At 39.1% G+C, this 15,770-nt stretch overlaps 1 protein-coding gene across 5 annotated transcripts in view; it reads left to right on the top strand.

The window, feature by feature from the left end:
- Window positions 1-15,770, top strand: part of MCU (mitochondrial calcium uniporter) — a 281,814-nt gene that overhangs the window by 81,276 nt on the left and 184,768 nt on the right. For 3 of the 5 annotated variants that reach the window (XM_081566514.1, XM_081566505.1, XM_081566521.1), the window contains exon 1: window positions 9,815-9,973. The exons of the other annotated variants lie outside the window; for them this stretch is intronic. In XM_081566514.1, coding sequence (XP_081422640.1) covers window positions 9,824-9,973 — 150 coding nt within the window. In that variant the 5' untranslated portion in view covers window positions 9,815-9,823. Of the gene's footprint in view, window positions 1-9,814; window positions 9,974-15,770 lie in introns of those variants that run through there. 5 annotated transcript variants of the gene reach the window in all.

Genomic DNA, 15,770 nt, shown 5'->3' with positions numbered 1-15,770 from the left:
ACAAAGAACAAATATTAAAAGCAGCAAGGGAAAAACAACAAATAACACACAAGGGGATCCCCATAAGGATAACAGCTGATCTTTCAATAGAAACTCTTCAGGCTAGAAGGGAATGGCAGGACATACTTAAAGTAATGAAAGAGAATAATCTACAACCCAGATTACTGTACCCAGCAAGGATCTCATTCAGATATGAAGGAGAATTCAAAAGCTTTACAGACAAGCAAGAGCTGAGGGAATTCAGCACCACCAAACCAGCTCTCCAACAAATGCTAAAGGATCTTCTCTAAACAGGAAACAAAGAAAGGATGTTTAAACACGAACTCAAAACAACAAAGTAAATGGCAACGGGATCATACTTATCAATAATTACCTTAAATGTAAATGGGTTGAATGCCCCAACCAAAAGACAAAGGCTGGCTGAATGGATACAAAAACAAGACCCCTATATATGCTGTCTACAAGAGACCCACCTCAAAACTAGGGACACAAACAGACTGAAAGTGAAGGGATGGAATAACATATTTCATGCAAATGGAGACCGAAAGAAAGCAGGAGTCGCAATACTCATTTCAGATAAAATAGACTTTAAAATAAAGGCTTTGAAAAGAGACAAAGAATGACACTACGTATTGATCAAAGGATTATTTCAAGAAGAAGATATAACAGCTATAAATATATATGCACCTAACATAGGAGCACCACAATATATAAGGCAAATACTAACAAGTATGAAAGGGGAAATTAACAATAACACAATAATAGTGGGAGACTTTAATACTCCACTCAAACATATGGATAGATCAACTAAACAGAAAATTAACAAGGAAACACAAACTTTAAATGATACAATAGACAAGGTAGATTTAATTGATATTTACAGGACTTTCCACCCCAAAACAATCAATTTCACCTTTTTCTCAAGTGCTCACAGAACTTTCTCTGGGATAGATCACATTCTGGGCCATAAATCTAGCCTTGGTAAATTCAAAAAAACTGAAATCATCCCAGTCATCTTCTCTGACCACAATGCAGTAAGATTAGACCTCAATTACAGGAAAAAAAACTACTAAAAATTCCAACATATGGAGGCTAAACAACACACTTCTGAATAATCAACAAATCACAGAAGAAATAAAAAAAGAAATCAAAATATGCATAGAAACGAATGAATATGAAAACACAACAACCCAAAACCTATGGGACACTGTAAAAGCAATGCTAAGGGGAAGGTTCATAGCAATACAGGCATATCTCAAGAAACAAGAAAAAAATCAAATAAATAACCTACCTCTACACCTAAAGCAACTAGAGAAGAAAGAAATGAAGAACCCCAGGGCTAGTAGAAGGAAAGAAATCTTAAAAATTAGGGCAGAAATAAATGCTAAAGAAACAAAAGAGACCATAGCAAAAATCAACAAAACTAAAAGCTGGTTTTTCGAGAAGATAAACAAAATTGACAAACCATTAGCCAGACTCATCAAGAAACAAAGGGAGAAGAATCAGATCAACAAAATTAGAAATGAAAATGGAGAGATCACAACAGACTCCACAGAAATACAAAGGATCATAAGAGACTACTACCAACAGCTATATGCCAATAAAATGGACAACTTGGAAGAAATGGACAAATTCTTAGAAAAGTATAACTTTCCAAAACTGAACCAGGAAGAAATAGAAGATCGTAACAGACCCATCACAAGCACGGAAATCGAAACTGTAATCAGAAATCTTCCAGCAAACAAAAGCCCAGGACCAGACGGCTTCACAGCTGAATTCTACCAAAAATGTAGAGAAGAGCTAACACCTATCCTATTCAAACTCTTCCAGAAAATTGCAGAAGATGGTAAACTTCCAAACTCATTCTATGAGGCCACCATCACCCTAATTCCAAAACCAGACAAAGATGCCACAAAAAAAGAAAACTACAGGCCAATATCACTGATGAACATAGATGCAAAAATCCTTAATAAAATTCTAGCAAACAGAATCCAACATCATATTAAAAAGATCATACATCATGACCAAGTGGGCTTTATCCCAGGAATGCAAGGTTTCTTTAACATCTGCAAATCAATCAATGTAATACACCACATTAACAAATTGAAAGATAAAAACCATATGATTATCTCAATAGATGCAGAAAAAGCCTTTGACAAAATTCAACATCCATTTATGATAAAAACCCTCCAGAAAGCAGGAATAGAAGGAACATACCTCAACATAATAAAAGCTATATATGACAAACCCACAGCAAACATTATCCTCAATGGTGAAAAATTGAAAGTATTTCCCCTAAAGTCAGCAACAAGGGAAGGGTGCCCTCTCTCACCACTACTATTCAACATAGTTTTGGAAGTTTTGGCCACAGCAATCAGAGCTGAAAAAGAAATAAAAGGAATACAGATAGGAAAAGAAGAAGTAAAACTCTCACTGTTTGCAGATGACATGATCCTCTACATAGAAAACCCTAAAGATTCTACCAGAAAATTACTAGAGCTAATCAATGAATATAGTAAAGTTGCAGGATATAAAATTAACACACAGAAATCCCTTGCATTCCTATACACCAATAATGAGAAAACAGAAAGAGAAATTAAGGAATCAATATCATTCACCATTGCAACAAAAAGAATAAAATACTTAGGAATATATCTACCTAAAGAAACAAAAGACTTATATATAGAAAACTATAAAACACTGATGAAAGAAATCAAAGAGGACACAAACAGATGGAGAAATATACCGTGTTCATGGATTGGAAGAATTAATATAGTGAAAATGAGTATACTACCCAAAGCAATCTATAGATTCAATGCAATTCCTATCAAGCTATCAACGGTATTTTTCACAGAACTAGAACAAATCATTTCACAATTTGTATGGAAATATAAGAAACCTCGAATAGCCAAAGCAATCTTGAGAAAGAAGAATGGAACTGGAGGAATCAACCTGCCTGACTTCAGGCTCTACTACAAAGCCACAGTCATCAAGACAGTATGGTACTGGCACAAAGATAGAAATATAGATCAATGGAACAAAATAGAAAGCCCAGAGATAAATCCATGCACCTATGGTCACCTTATCTTCAACAAAGGAGGCAAGAATATACAATGGAGAAAAGACAATCTCTTTAACAAGTGGTGCTGGGAAAACTGGTCAACCACTTGTAAAAGAATGAAATTAGAACACTTTCTAACACCATACACAAAAATAAACTCAAAATGGATTAAAGATCTAAACGTAAGACCAGAAACTATAAAACTCCTAGAGGAAAACATAGGCAAGACACTCTCCAACATAAATCACAGCAGGATCCTCCATGACCCACCTCCCAGAATATTGGACATAAAAGCAAAAATAAACAAATGGGACCTAACTAAAATTAAAAGCTTTTGCACAACAAAGGAAACTATAAGCAAGGTGAAAAGACAGCCTTCAGAATGGGAGAAAATAATAGCAAACGAAGCAACAGACAAACAATTAATCTCAAAAATATGCAAGCAACTCCTGCAGCTGAATTCCAGAAAAATAAATGACCCAATTAAAAAATGGGCCAAAGAACTAAACAGACATTTCTCCAAAGAAGATATACAGATGGCTAACAAACACATGAAAAGATGCTCAACATCACTCATTATTAGAGAAATGCAAATCAAAACCACAATGAGGTACCATTTCACAGCAGTCAGAATGGCTGCTATCCAAAAGTCTACAAGCAATAAATGCTGGAGAGGGTGTGGAGAAAAGGGAACTGTTGGTGGGAATGAAAACTAGTACAGCCACTATGGAGAACAGTGTGGAGATTGCTTAAAAAACTGGGAATAGAACTGCCATATGACCCAGCAATCCCACTGCTGAGCATACACACTGAGGAAACCAGAACTGAAAGAGACACGTGTACCCCAATGTTCATTGCAGCACTGTTTACAATAGCCAGGACATGGAAGCAACCTAGATGTCCATCAGCAGACGAATGGATAAGGAAGCTGTGGTACATATACACAATGGAATATTACTCAGCCATTAAAAAGAATACATTTGAATCAGTTCTATTGAGATGGATGAAACTGGAGCCCATTATACAGAGTGAAGTAAGCCAGAAAGAAAAACACCAATACAGTACACTAATGCATATATATGGAATTTGAAAGATGGTAACAATAACCCTATATGCGAGACAGAATAAGAGACACAGATGCATAGAACAGTCTTACGGACTCTGAGGGAGAAGGTGAGGGTGGGACATTCTGGGAGAATAGCATTGAAACATGTATATTATCATATGTGAAACAGAACACCATTCCAGGTTCAATGCATGAGACAAATGCTCAGGGCTGGGGCAATGGGATGACCCAGAGGGATGGGATGGGGAGGGAGGTGGGAGGGGGGTTCAGGATGGGGAACACATGTAAACCCATGGCTGATTCCTGTCAATGTATGGCAAAAACCACTACAATATTGTAAAGTATTAGCCTCCAACTAAAACAAATAAATTTATTTTTTTTTAAAATTAAGGTTTATTTACAATGTTGTGTTAATTTCTGCTGTACAGCAAAGTGATTCAGTTATACACACACACACACACACACACACACATCCTTTTTTCTAAAAAATATTCTTTTCCATTATGGTTTATCATAGGATACTGGATATAGTTCTCTTTGCTATACAGTAGGACCTTGTTGTATTCAGAACTATAAACTTAAATGCATGCTGGATACTCCTGCCTGGGTGTTTCAGTTTTGCTGTGAACCTAAAATTGCTCTAAAAAATAGAGTCTATTAAAAAAGAAAAAGAAGAAAAAACTCAACCAAGGAAGCAACGATGGAGAAGGAGAGAGAGACAAATTAAATATGTGAATGATGAACTGGGATTAAGGGAAAGAAGAGGTTTGAGAGTGATCCCCTTGTTTGGCCCCTGGCCCTGGGGGTTTGGTGAGGGCCTACTCTCAATTAGTAGTAACTATCTTGTGAGTCTCCACCCAAATTTTAGATACTTTGTCTCCCAAGTTTTTGGAGCTGCAATGACTTTTAAATTGCCTAATTAAGAACAGTTTGTTAATGATTATTATCTCTCCATTTTCACTCTAAGCTGTCTTTACACTTTGCAAGTCTCATGCTGTATTCCTTAGGCTAGTTTTTATTAAAAGAGAACAAAACCGTTTCTATCTGCCTTTTAATAAACATGACCCTTTCTGTCATCATTTCCTTGATCCTTTCCAAATCAGCAGTGGTTGCTATAAGTGACGGCCGAGAGACAAGATGCCAAGTACAGTGGCTAAATTTAAAGAGCAGTATTTGCACCTGTTGTTAACTGGCAGTGACCAGTCTCATACCCACAGTTTCCTCCACCCTTTGCCTCCCAAGTGCATCCCACAGTCCACACTTTGTGTTCACGTTTAAAAGTACTGGTGAAGATTATATGTATTACATTGAAATGGGGAATGAATACAGCATTTGACACTAAATTAGCTCAGTGTCAGAGGAGCTAAAATTTGGGCAACACCCAGCATAACAATGGCACCCCATTCCAGTACTCTTGCCTGGAAAATCCCATGGACGGAGGAGCCTGGTAGGCTGCAGTCCATGGGGTCGCTAAGAGTCGGACACGACTGAGCGACCTCACTTTCATGCATTGGAGAAGGAAATGGCAACCCACTCCAGTATTCTTGCCTGGAGAATCCCAGGGACGGCGGAGCCTGATGGGCTGCTGTCTGTGGGGTCGCACAGAGTCGGACACGACTGAAGTGACTTAGCAGTAGCAGCAGCATAACATAAAGATGTATCTGACCTTGAAATAGGCAGAGGGAAGTGACTAGGTATTTGATGAAAATTTGAAGACTATTAATGGACTATATCACCTGAAAAAAAATTTCTTAGGCCTGCTATACTTTGTGAAATTATTTTGCCTGTTAGCATTTGAATCCTCTAAGTGTAAATGTTGTGCAAAAGAGGCAATCCAAGAAGAACTTGTTATCATCTAAAGTCAGCTTAAATTAATTTACCAGACTGGCAACTTTAAACTGGAAGAGCTGTGTAGGAGAAAGATAGTAACATAAATCATTCTGATATAAAATACATACAAAAGTGAGGGGAGAAGAGTACTGTGGCCTAGCCAGGCAAATTAGTCTAATCAAATAGGTCAGATACTCAAGGGTGTGGCAGACCTCGCTGTCATACTTGATATGAGATCAGCTCATATCAAGTACCATAGTACTATGATAGAAAGTCAAACAACAAATCTGAGCGTTTAATTTTACCTGGGCATTTCCTCCTAGAGGAAGCCAAGCTGGTCTTCAACAGAGTAGAACAGGTGACGTACAGGTACAGTAGGAGCAAAGAGTTGGAGGTTGGAATATCAGGGCATGTTCAGGGTATGGGTAGCAAATGCCTGGAGAATGCTGAGAGAGGAGAGCCCTTTATCGAATTGGAATTTTGTTACAATTCAGCCTTGTCAGAAAATGTTCTTAGGATTGGGTGAGGGGGCACTTTTGAATACTTTGAAGTGGATAGTGTTGGGTCCCACTAAAATGTGTGATGAATCCCTGTGCACTGTCTAAGGAATATGTGGTTTGAGTGCAGAATTAGTGTCTTGCCTCTTTGAATCACTTCAGATAAGACAAAAGACTTCCTGACTCCAAAGGTCTACTAAAGAGCAAAGGCTGTAGGCGGCCACAGGCCAATGCAATACAATAAAGACAGCGTGCAAGTTAGCTGCCAACCTCGCAGATCCTGAGAAACGTGAACAAAGACAGTCCTAGTTGAACAAGCCCTGCCCTTCTGAACTCAGTGTTTCCCTGGTGTTGTGTACTTGACAGAAAAACAACAACAAAAAAACAACAAAAAACCCCCAAACTTGCAAACTGGATGTTTCGGACCTAAAAGAATGTTCGATTAGTGTCACTAAATTATAAAATGAATATGGAGTCAGTCATCCTTTGGAGGCCAGGGCATGAGACTCTTGTCAAACAACAATTTTAAGAGGAGATGTGTAACTATTTTTATGTAAATTATGTATATAAAGCATGTAAATGATCCAATATGAAATTGTGGTCTCCATTAAAGTAAGGGGGAAGAAAAGGAGAAAAACAAAAGGAAGGAAAAAAAATGTGTGTTTGACAAAGTCAGACCAGATATATAGACAGGAAAAGCTATGTGGTGGGGTTTGAATATTTGAGCCCTTCTGCAGATGGGTAGTTTTAAAAAATAGGAATAATGACATCTGGAAAAATAATGGAGCCAAATCACCAGAAAACAGATCTAAGCTGTGGTTTATGATACACATTTAAAAGCTAAACACACTTTCCTCTCTCTCTCCTTTATATATATATTTTCTGATCTTTAGGAATTGCTGATTGCTGATAATAATTCATATTAGCAAACTATGAAACATAGTTCCCAGATCTCTAAGCAGATCCCTTTCATGTTTCCTTGCTCACGTCAACCAACTGTGTGCATCACCTACCCTGGCTATTCTGGAATGCTTAGGCAAATACTCCACTGAGTTGAGTCATACTTTGGAGCTGACTTTAGTGTACATGTTAGTAGAGAACCTAGTTAGGGTTTCATGCTCCAGGAAATCTGTTCTGATTAGTTTTAGCTAAAAGAAAAGATCAACCTGTTTTAAGGGTTGGCACAGAAAACAATTCTGCAGCCATGTAGGTTTCAGTGACCATATTTTTGTAATTATAAAAATAACATGCAGATGGGAAAAAGTTAAACCATTTAAATGGATAGCTACCCCTTAAAATTTCCCAGAAGTAACATGTATTTTTGTTTATTCTTCCAGAAATTACTATCTGTTTAGAGAATGACTTTCCATTGAGCTATCTACACTTTCTTCTTATTTGGCCTTGCCAACCAGCTGGTGTGAGATATGTCCTTTGCAGCTGTGGAAAGGTTTTCTCTGTGAAGAGATAATTGACATTTGTTTAGGTTAATTTCCATCCCAGGATTATTAAAACTCAGTTTAGTCAGTGGATCCTCCAAATATGCAACCTACATGTAGTTCATCAATGGCATCATCTTGGTAGATGAAAGATGACATATTTTGGTAAAAATTAATAGATAAAGAGAAAGCTTTTGATAATCCCTTCAGTTTCAGGTTTATGCAGTTGAAAAACTATTTATTGTGGTTCTTTTGCAAATCCACAGGACTAAATCTCAGTAATGCAGGATGCATGTTTTATTTTCATAGTTTGAGAAACAGAGGAAAGGCAATTCCAGTAGAACTTTTCAAAGTTTAACATGGAGTGGAAGGCATAATACTGATTCGTAGCCAGATTTGCAAATACACAGAAAGTAAAAACAAAACTAAAATCCATGATAATCCTAGTAAGTTGTGAAGTGACAAGAGAGAGGGGGAAATACATAAAGAGAGCATGGGTAAATACATAAAGTGCAGATGGAATAAATATAGATGAGTGGAAAATGATTGTAAGTGAAGTTGCCCCAGGAATGTCACAGATTTCCATCTAGGAGGATTAATGTTTGCAGCTGTTGAATGGGGGGCTTATCTCATTCCTGAGCTCTCATGTTCCACTGTTGAGCAACAAATGCCTTTTGGGTGAGTGGTATGAGTGTCTCACCTGGAAAAGCCAATCATCCTATAGTCATGGGGTGGGGTGGAAGGATTAAACAGAACAAAAGCTCCCTTTATTATTTAGCTATTCTTGATCAAAAAAGTACCATTTCAGTCAAGCTTTAAAAAATATTATTAGAATAAGACATAGAATAAAATTATGTGTGTGTATTGTGTTGTTTAGCTTTAACTTTATCACCCTAAAATTTAGGATAATACTTTTATTTGCTTACCAAATTGTTTTCCTGCCCCAGATTTTAAAAGGAATTAGAACTAACTAGCTCATAATAAACAGCAAGGAAATTGTCTTCTGAGAAGATTAAGAAACCTCAAATCTTTCTTTCATAGTCTTAAATGAACTATTATTATGAGCTTGTTTCTGTGGAAAGAAGTATTTTTCAAGAGAAAGAGTTATTCCAAAGTGTATTCTAGTGGCTAACTTAGCTAAATTATGAAAATTCATTAAGGTAACCTTCAAGTGATTTTTTATTACATTATGGGCATGTTCTGTTTCTACAGTTTAATCGCACATAAGGTCAAAAGTGGTAAGAAAATAAGAGTGTTGCTTATGGAGAGTGTAAGAATGTCAGTATAAAGGTTCTGCAAAAGTGAACTGAGTATTTGAAATGTATACAGTTCTGTTAATTCACTGATAACATGTACTCATTCTGGGACTTTGGTATCATAACCATTCTACCCCTCCTGTACTATGTTGCATATTATAGTCATTAGATAACCTCAGGATGTGGGGATAATTTCAGCATATCCAAATAGCATCAGTTATGAATGATAACTCTAGGCGTGTCGTTGGGAGTTCCAGCGTACCGAGCTAATGATTACTAATTTGGAGTCTATTTTGCCAACTTAAAACTCTCACGAACTACAGAGCTTTGCACAAATATCCATTTCCCCAGTTACACTTATCATAGCTGTATCCTTGATGAAGATTAGCCGAATCGAATACGCTATCTCTACTGCTGCTATTCTGAGGGGCTCGGGTGCCAATTACCGGTTCCCTAGAATTTGCCCGTAATTGACTGTGCCCCACAATAGGTAACTCTGGAAGTGACAGGCAGTCTCTAGTGTGGTCCTCCCGCCTGTCGATTGGACCTTGCACGAAGCCCCGCCTCATCAACTCAGTCCAGGGCGGCAGTTGGGCCGGCGCAGGTGAGTGGCGGGCCTTAGCTCCGCCCCGGCCGTCCGCTGCGCTGCCTGGGTCGGCGCCGTTTCCAGTTGAGAGATGGCGGCCGCCGCAGGTAGATCGCTCCTGCTGCTCTTCTCCTCCCGGGGCGGCGGTGGCGGGGGCGCCGGCGGCTGCGGAGCGCTGACTGCGGGCTGCTTCCCAGCTCTGGGCGTCAGCCGCCACCGGCAGCAGCAGCACCACCGGACGGTGAGCGAGCGCGCCTGGCGGCTTCGGGGAGGGCGGGGCGGCGCTGGCGTGTGGGAGCCGCCGGCAGGCAGGCCGCCGGGGCAGCGGGCGAGTTACCTCAACTCGCGGCCGCTCCCGAGGTTGCCGGGCACCGAGGAGCCGCCGTGCCCTTCAGGCGCCTGCGGCGGCAACCAGGAAAAAAGGAAGGGCGGAGGAAGCCGGGAGGAGGAGGAGGAGGGGCGACGGCCGGGATGTTCCCGCAGGACCGGGGACACCAGGGCGGGGAAGGGAAGGGAGTTGAACCTCTCCCCAGCCCGCCCGCATCTCGGTCCCTCCCTCCTTTTTTCTTAACAGCTCTGCTCCTTTGCTCCCTAACTGAGCACTGTTCAAGTTGTCCCCTTTCCCTCCTCCTCGGGCGGGTTGGGGTGTCCTGAGTTGCCGCGGCTGCCTTGTGTCTGTGTCAGGAGTGGCAGTGCCATGCTGCTGGGAACTGTCCCCCGGAGGGCAACCCTGAACCCCAGCGGAGCTGCTCCCTCGTTCTCTTCTCGGCCCTGTGTGAACGGGCAAGGCGGAAAATCAAACTTTATCCCTTTCTGTGACTTCCTGCTTGTGGGCATGGGGCACAGCATCCTTGCGATGCATGCTGCATTGCTTCATGAGGCAAGCTCCATCCTCTCAGGTCCTTAAAGATCCTCGGGGGCCCTTTTGGAGAACTGGTTTATAGGCTTGTGCGTGCCTGAAGAAGGAAGGGTGGGCAGCAGGCAGAGGGGAAGCGAATATGACAAGTTGTTCCCAACGGCAGGGTTTTGGTGGTTGTATTAACCCGTTATTGCTGGCTTTCATTGGCTGGCAACGCACGGGAGTTTCTGTTAGAACAGCCTTAGGGTGTGTGTATATTTCTTTTTAAGTTGCAGGAGATCAAGTTGACTTGGACTTCTTGACCTAACAAGTCAGCAGGATATCTTTCTTTGGACTTTCTAGATCCATTTGATCTCTGGCCAACTCCAAAAGAAAGAGTGTAGGTTTTATTTCCTAGGGCTAAGTTGTATAGTGTGGTAATAAGAATCACTGCAGACAGCCTGATAGCAGAAAGTAGTACCTTCAGCCCTCAACAAATACACCCACCTGTCTTGTTCTGATCACGTGGCTCTTGAGAGGAAACTGAATTGGCGCTTTCTAGAGGATACCCTAAGGCTGTTGACAGCATAAAATTAGGTGTCTGAAAGAGCAGTGAAAAGAACTAATGCTCTTTAAATGCAAGATGGTATTGTTATTATTAGTCACAGATATGGACCCTTTCCTCCTTCTTGTGAGAAAATTGTACTTCATTTTGGCGTACTGACATATTGCTTTGCTGAAGCTTTTGGGTGAGAGCCGAGCTTTCCACAGTTCAATTTAGATTTGCCTCCAGTTATATGTTTTGTTCTTTTAAAAACATAAGGCCATCCAAAAATCTGATTGCATTCCCCTCCCCCTCAAACTATTTAAAGACTCCCCAAGTTGTCTTTATCTCTGTATTTTGATAATATACTCGACTTTGCAGTTGTTTTTAAGACTATTTGGGTGTGGTGTTCATTTAGCGTTTTGAAATTTGTGCCTTGTGTATTTTCCACTGTGTGAGTCTGTCAGGCTGTGAGTGCCTTCCTTGTGCAGGTACTTCATGAAAGTGTTTTTCTGTGCTATTCTGGGGTGGGTAAAAGTGATGTGCCGAATTTGAGCTGAAAGCACAACTAAATGAAGTGTTATTTCTGAAGGGCAGAAGTGTAAGAATGGTGACTTGAAAATGAACTTAGAATTGTAAGATTTTGAAAAAAGTTGTGCCTGATTATTTAAAATATGTAAACAGGTTTTTTTTTCTTTTTCTAGGATTGCTCCAAAGCTATCATGTGTATCGCTATCGCTGTCTCCATCTGTTATTTTTTGATTCCTCACAAGGCTCAAAATTTGAAAGATATCTCTTAGAGACCTATTTAATTCTTGACATTTTATGCTCGAAATTGAGATCCAGAAAGGGGAGAAGCTTGGCCAAGATTATACGGGGAATATACAACAGTTTTAGGACTCTGATCCACTCCAGATTTTCTGTCCCTCTTATTGTATTCTTTTGATATAAAGTGCAATTGCTCCTTCACATCTTTCTCCTTCCTTTTAAAACTTACTATTGCTTGTTATGAAAGTACTGGTATTTCAAAACCCTGTGAATGAGAATTCTCTGTTGGTTTGAAGCACATGTATTAGGCAATATAGAACAAACAACTTGCTCTTCTAAAGGTCCCTGAGAAGACACTAAGGTTGAATCTTGTATAGGTGACATCCTGTGTGTGTGCAGCAGATGGCACTCTGCACTGGACAAGATGACAAGTCCTGCTTGTGCCACTTTTGTTCTGCTGTATTAAGTATGGTAAGTTAGAGTCAATTTAATTAACCAGTATAAATAAGCAATTATAGTACTGGTTAATTTTTTGCTTGAGAGGCATGTTTTTGAATCTGTCTTTTCCAGATTTGAAGAACAAGCCCAGAGCAATACAGTTCAGCTAATATAGGTGAAACTGGTTGTGAAGTTATGAAACAGAACTTAGCCTCCTCCCCCCGCAACCTCCCCATTAAAAAACACTGTCAACTGAGTAAATAGGAGAAAAGCTGCAGGGGCTTATTCAGTAGTTGTAGCACCATCTAGTGTAATTTTTTCCTTTCCTGTGTGAAAAGCCTGTTATTGCTTTCCAGCCTGTGGCTGTAAGGAAGACTGATGTTAAATATTTGTTGCATGTTTTTCTGTGCAGTTAGTGAAGGTGGCTGTTTTCAAGGATGATTCTTTGAAGGGAACTGCCTTTCACTGTGAGTTGTGTAATTTCTTTGCTCAATCTGTCTCATCTCTGATTATGATAGCCTGAATGCTGGCATTTCCTAGTGGTCAACGGCTATGCTGAATTACTAAATCTCTTAAGTCTGTCATTATACTGTTAGGGATCATGGCTGTCTCTTTCTACTTTACACATTGTAGTTCTTTGGCAGTGATATCATTTCAGTTTAACCTGAGAAAGCTTTTTATTTTGTTTTCTTTTAACCTAGAAGTTTTAAGAGAGGTTACATTGCCTGACACAGAGGCAAGTCCCAGTTCTTTAATTGGGTTCCTCATGAACTGGCTGAATCTTACCTTGCCAGATCCACTCAGCACAAATACTCCACTGTACTTAAACCAATGTCTCATATATCCATATTAAATGTTTATGCAGTTTTTGTAGCAGAATTTTAGTCTTAATCACTCCTCTATCTTCTAAGGTCCATTTTAGGTGAGAGACTGGGACCTGTGACTCCTCTTTGAACCTAACTTCCTCACTTTACAGATGAGAAAACAGACCTAATGGGAACCGAGGGAAGTGACTTGTACCATTTGTGGTTAATGACATATGGCATAAAAATTCTTTAAAAACACTTTTTTTGAAGTTTTTATTTTGTATTGGGGTATAGTCGATTAACAAACAATGTTGTGATAGTTTCAGGTGAACGATGAAGAGACTCAGCCATACATATACATGCATCCCTTCTCCCCCTAACTCCCCTCCCATCCAACCTGTCACATAACATTGAGCAGAGTTCCATGTGCTATCTAGTAGGTCCCTGTTGGTTATCTATTTTAAAGGTAGGAGTGTATACATGTCCATAGGATAAAAATGCTTTTAAATAGAGTGAATTCAAGGAGCAATCCTAGTCTGAATCTTGTGTGTTTCCTAGCTTTTAACCCCTTCCCATTGTTCTGTTCTGTCTTTTCTGAATGCTGATAGAATTTATTATTTTCAGGATACAGATTGATGCTGGCTTGTTCTCTAAATGTTTCATTTGTGGATGTCTTATGTTACTGGGCAGAGATTGTGTATCTTGTTACCTTTTTGTCCCCCATGGACTCCAGAGCAGTGCTAGATACATAGATAACACTCAGAGAAGTGTTACTTAAATACACACCCTTTTGTCTGCTTGCCAGTGAAAAGGTGTGTTCTGCCACGCCCCCCCAACATTGACTTGTTTAATGACTTGTTGCTTAGGTAACCATACTTGGTTAATTTGAGTAATTGCTTGAAGTTTGCTATTGCCAGTGCTGTCTTTCAGTTGTATGTTACACTTGTTTATGGTGGACTAGTAAAGGAGAGTTGGTAACACTGTTAGGTCTACGGGGGTACAAACTTTCTATCCAACGTAAAAGAAATACCCAGATTATTAGGAATATATGTTTGAATCAGAGTCTAGATTTATTGTTGTTTTAGTCGACTAAGATATTAAGATTTTGAGGGTTCTGGATAAATATGTATAGAGCAGACTTATCAAGGAAACTTGATTTTAAAATCTTGCTTATTTTGAGCCCCATAGATAGTTGAATGAGTAAATTTGGATTTAGTCAACAAACTCTGATTATTTGAACTTTTCTACGTCTCAAGGAGTTCTATTTTATGCTTTATGGAAATCTGCTCCAAGAGGGAATCTAAATAGAAATGCAGCATCAAGAAAGGCGTATGACAAAGACAACAACTTGAATGTGAATCCATTTTGGTTTTGGGGCTGCCTCCTGTTTGAAAGTGAAATCAAGGAGTGGTCATGGTCTTCCATAGTAGCACTTCGTTGATACCATTTTCTCAGTAACTACTGAGATGTAGCTTTTTATTTCTTTTTATATTCTGGCTTTGTGCTTTGTGGGTTTTCTTAAAAAATTACTGTTTGTTTTCCTGTAATTAAGAAGATGATTACCTTTTAAGATCTCAAGATAACCACTCAGTATAGAGGAATCCTCTAATCTTTATTTGACTGATTGATACAGTACAGGTACAACATGTTACAGGAAGATGTTACTGTGGAAGACATGTACTTAAAAGAGTCTTAGAATTTAGAGCTTTACAAGACTGTAGGTAAAGGAAAGGAACTTTTATTTCCTTGGTAGCCTAACAAGTTACTATAGAGCTGATAATGGCTCACACATCTGCTGATTTTCCCATTCAGTTTTTTCCCCTTGAAATTATATAATTCTGTGTTTCATTCTAAAGATGATTAAGCTGAGACTGGTTTTTAAAAGTGAATTGGGGTCAAATTCTTCCAGCAAGACCCTAAAGTCAAACTGCATCTTGGTTACTCCCTGATTTAGATTAAACTTGATGACATCTGGTTAAAAAAACCTGTCCTCTGCAGCTGAACACAAATGGGAAATAATCCATTTATTTTACTGCACTTTGTTAAATGCTTGCAGTGAGACAGCCTGTGTAAAAATCAAAGTTGACTTCAAGCAAAGTAATTTTAATAAGCTTAGTGAATTCTTGACCCATAAACCATGTACGGGCTCGAATTTTTTTTATTGGTAAAAGCATAACTTGGTAAATTACATCACCAACTGGCTGTACTAGCATACTAAAACCGAACTTTTTCTAATTCAGTTCTGGAATAATTGGATAATATGACATTGCATTTTGACATCTATTAAAAATAAGAGTCTTTCTAAAAGTCCTTTAATGATATTAATAATACTTATTAATTCAAAAGATTGAAATGTTTACCTTCTATGCTTTGTTACTAAAGTTTTCAGTTTTTCCATATTTTTTCTTATTATTGTCCACTTTATTTTAGGGAGAGCACTTGTAATAATCACCGGAAAACTGCTGAGCAGAGCCCTTTGGGTATATGATGCTATTCAGAGGGTAGTCTCAAATGTTCAGTCCTGAGCTTACTATCTTACAGGTTGCAAGATTTTTTAAATTTCTTTTTTGCCTTCTAAGACTGGCCCACTTTGTACTTCTTACCTATAGTAAATGATGTTACAGGATGTTTTAGAGTATTAATG

Source organism: Giraffa tippelskirchi, chromosome 2, assembly GCF_054371585.1.
Source record: "Giraffa tippelskirchi isolate mGirTip1 chromosome 2, T2T-mGirTip1v1.2.pri, whole genome shotgun sequence".
Lineage (NCBI taxonomy): Eukaryota > Metazoa > Chordata > Mammalia > Artiodactyla > Giraffidae > Giraffa > Giraffa tippelskirchi.
This window is presented reverse-complemented; position numbering and strand designations above follow the sequence as displayed.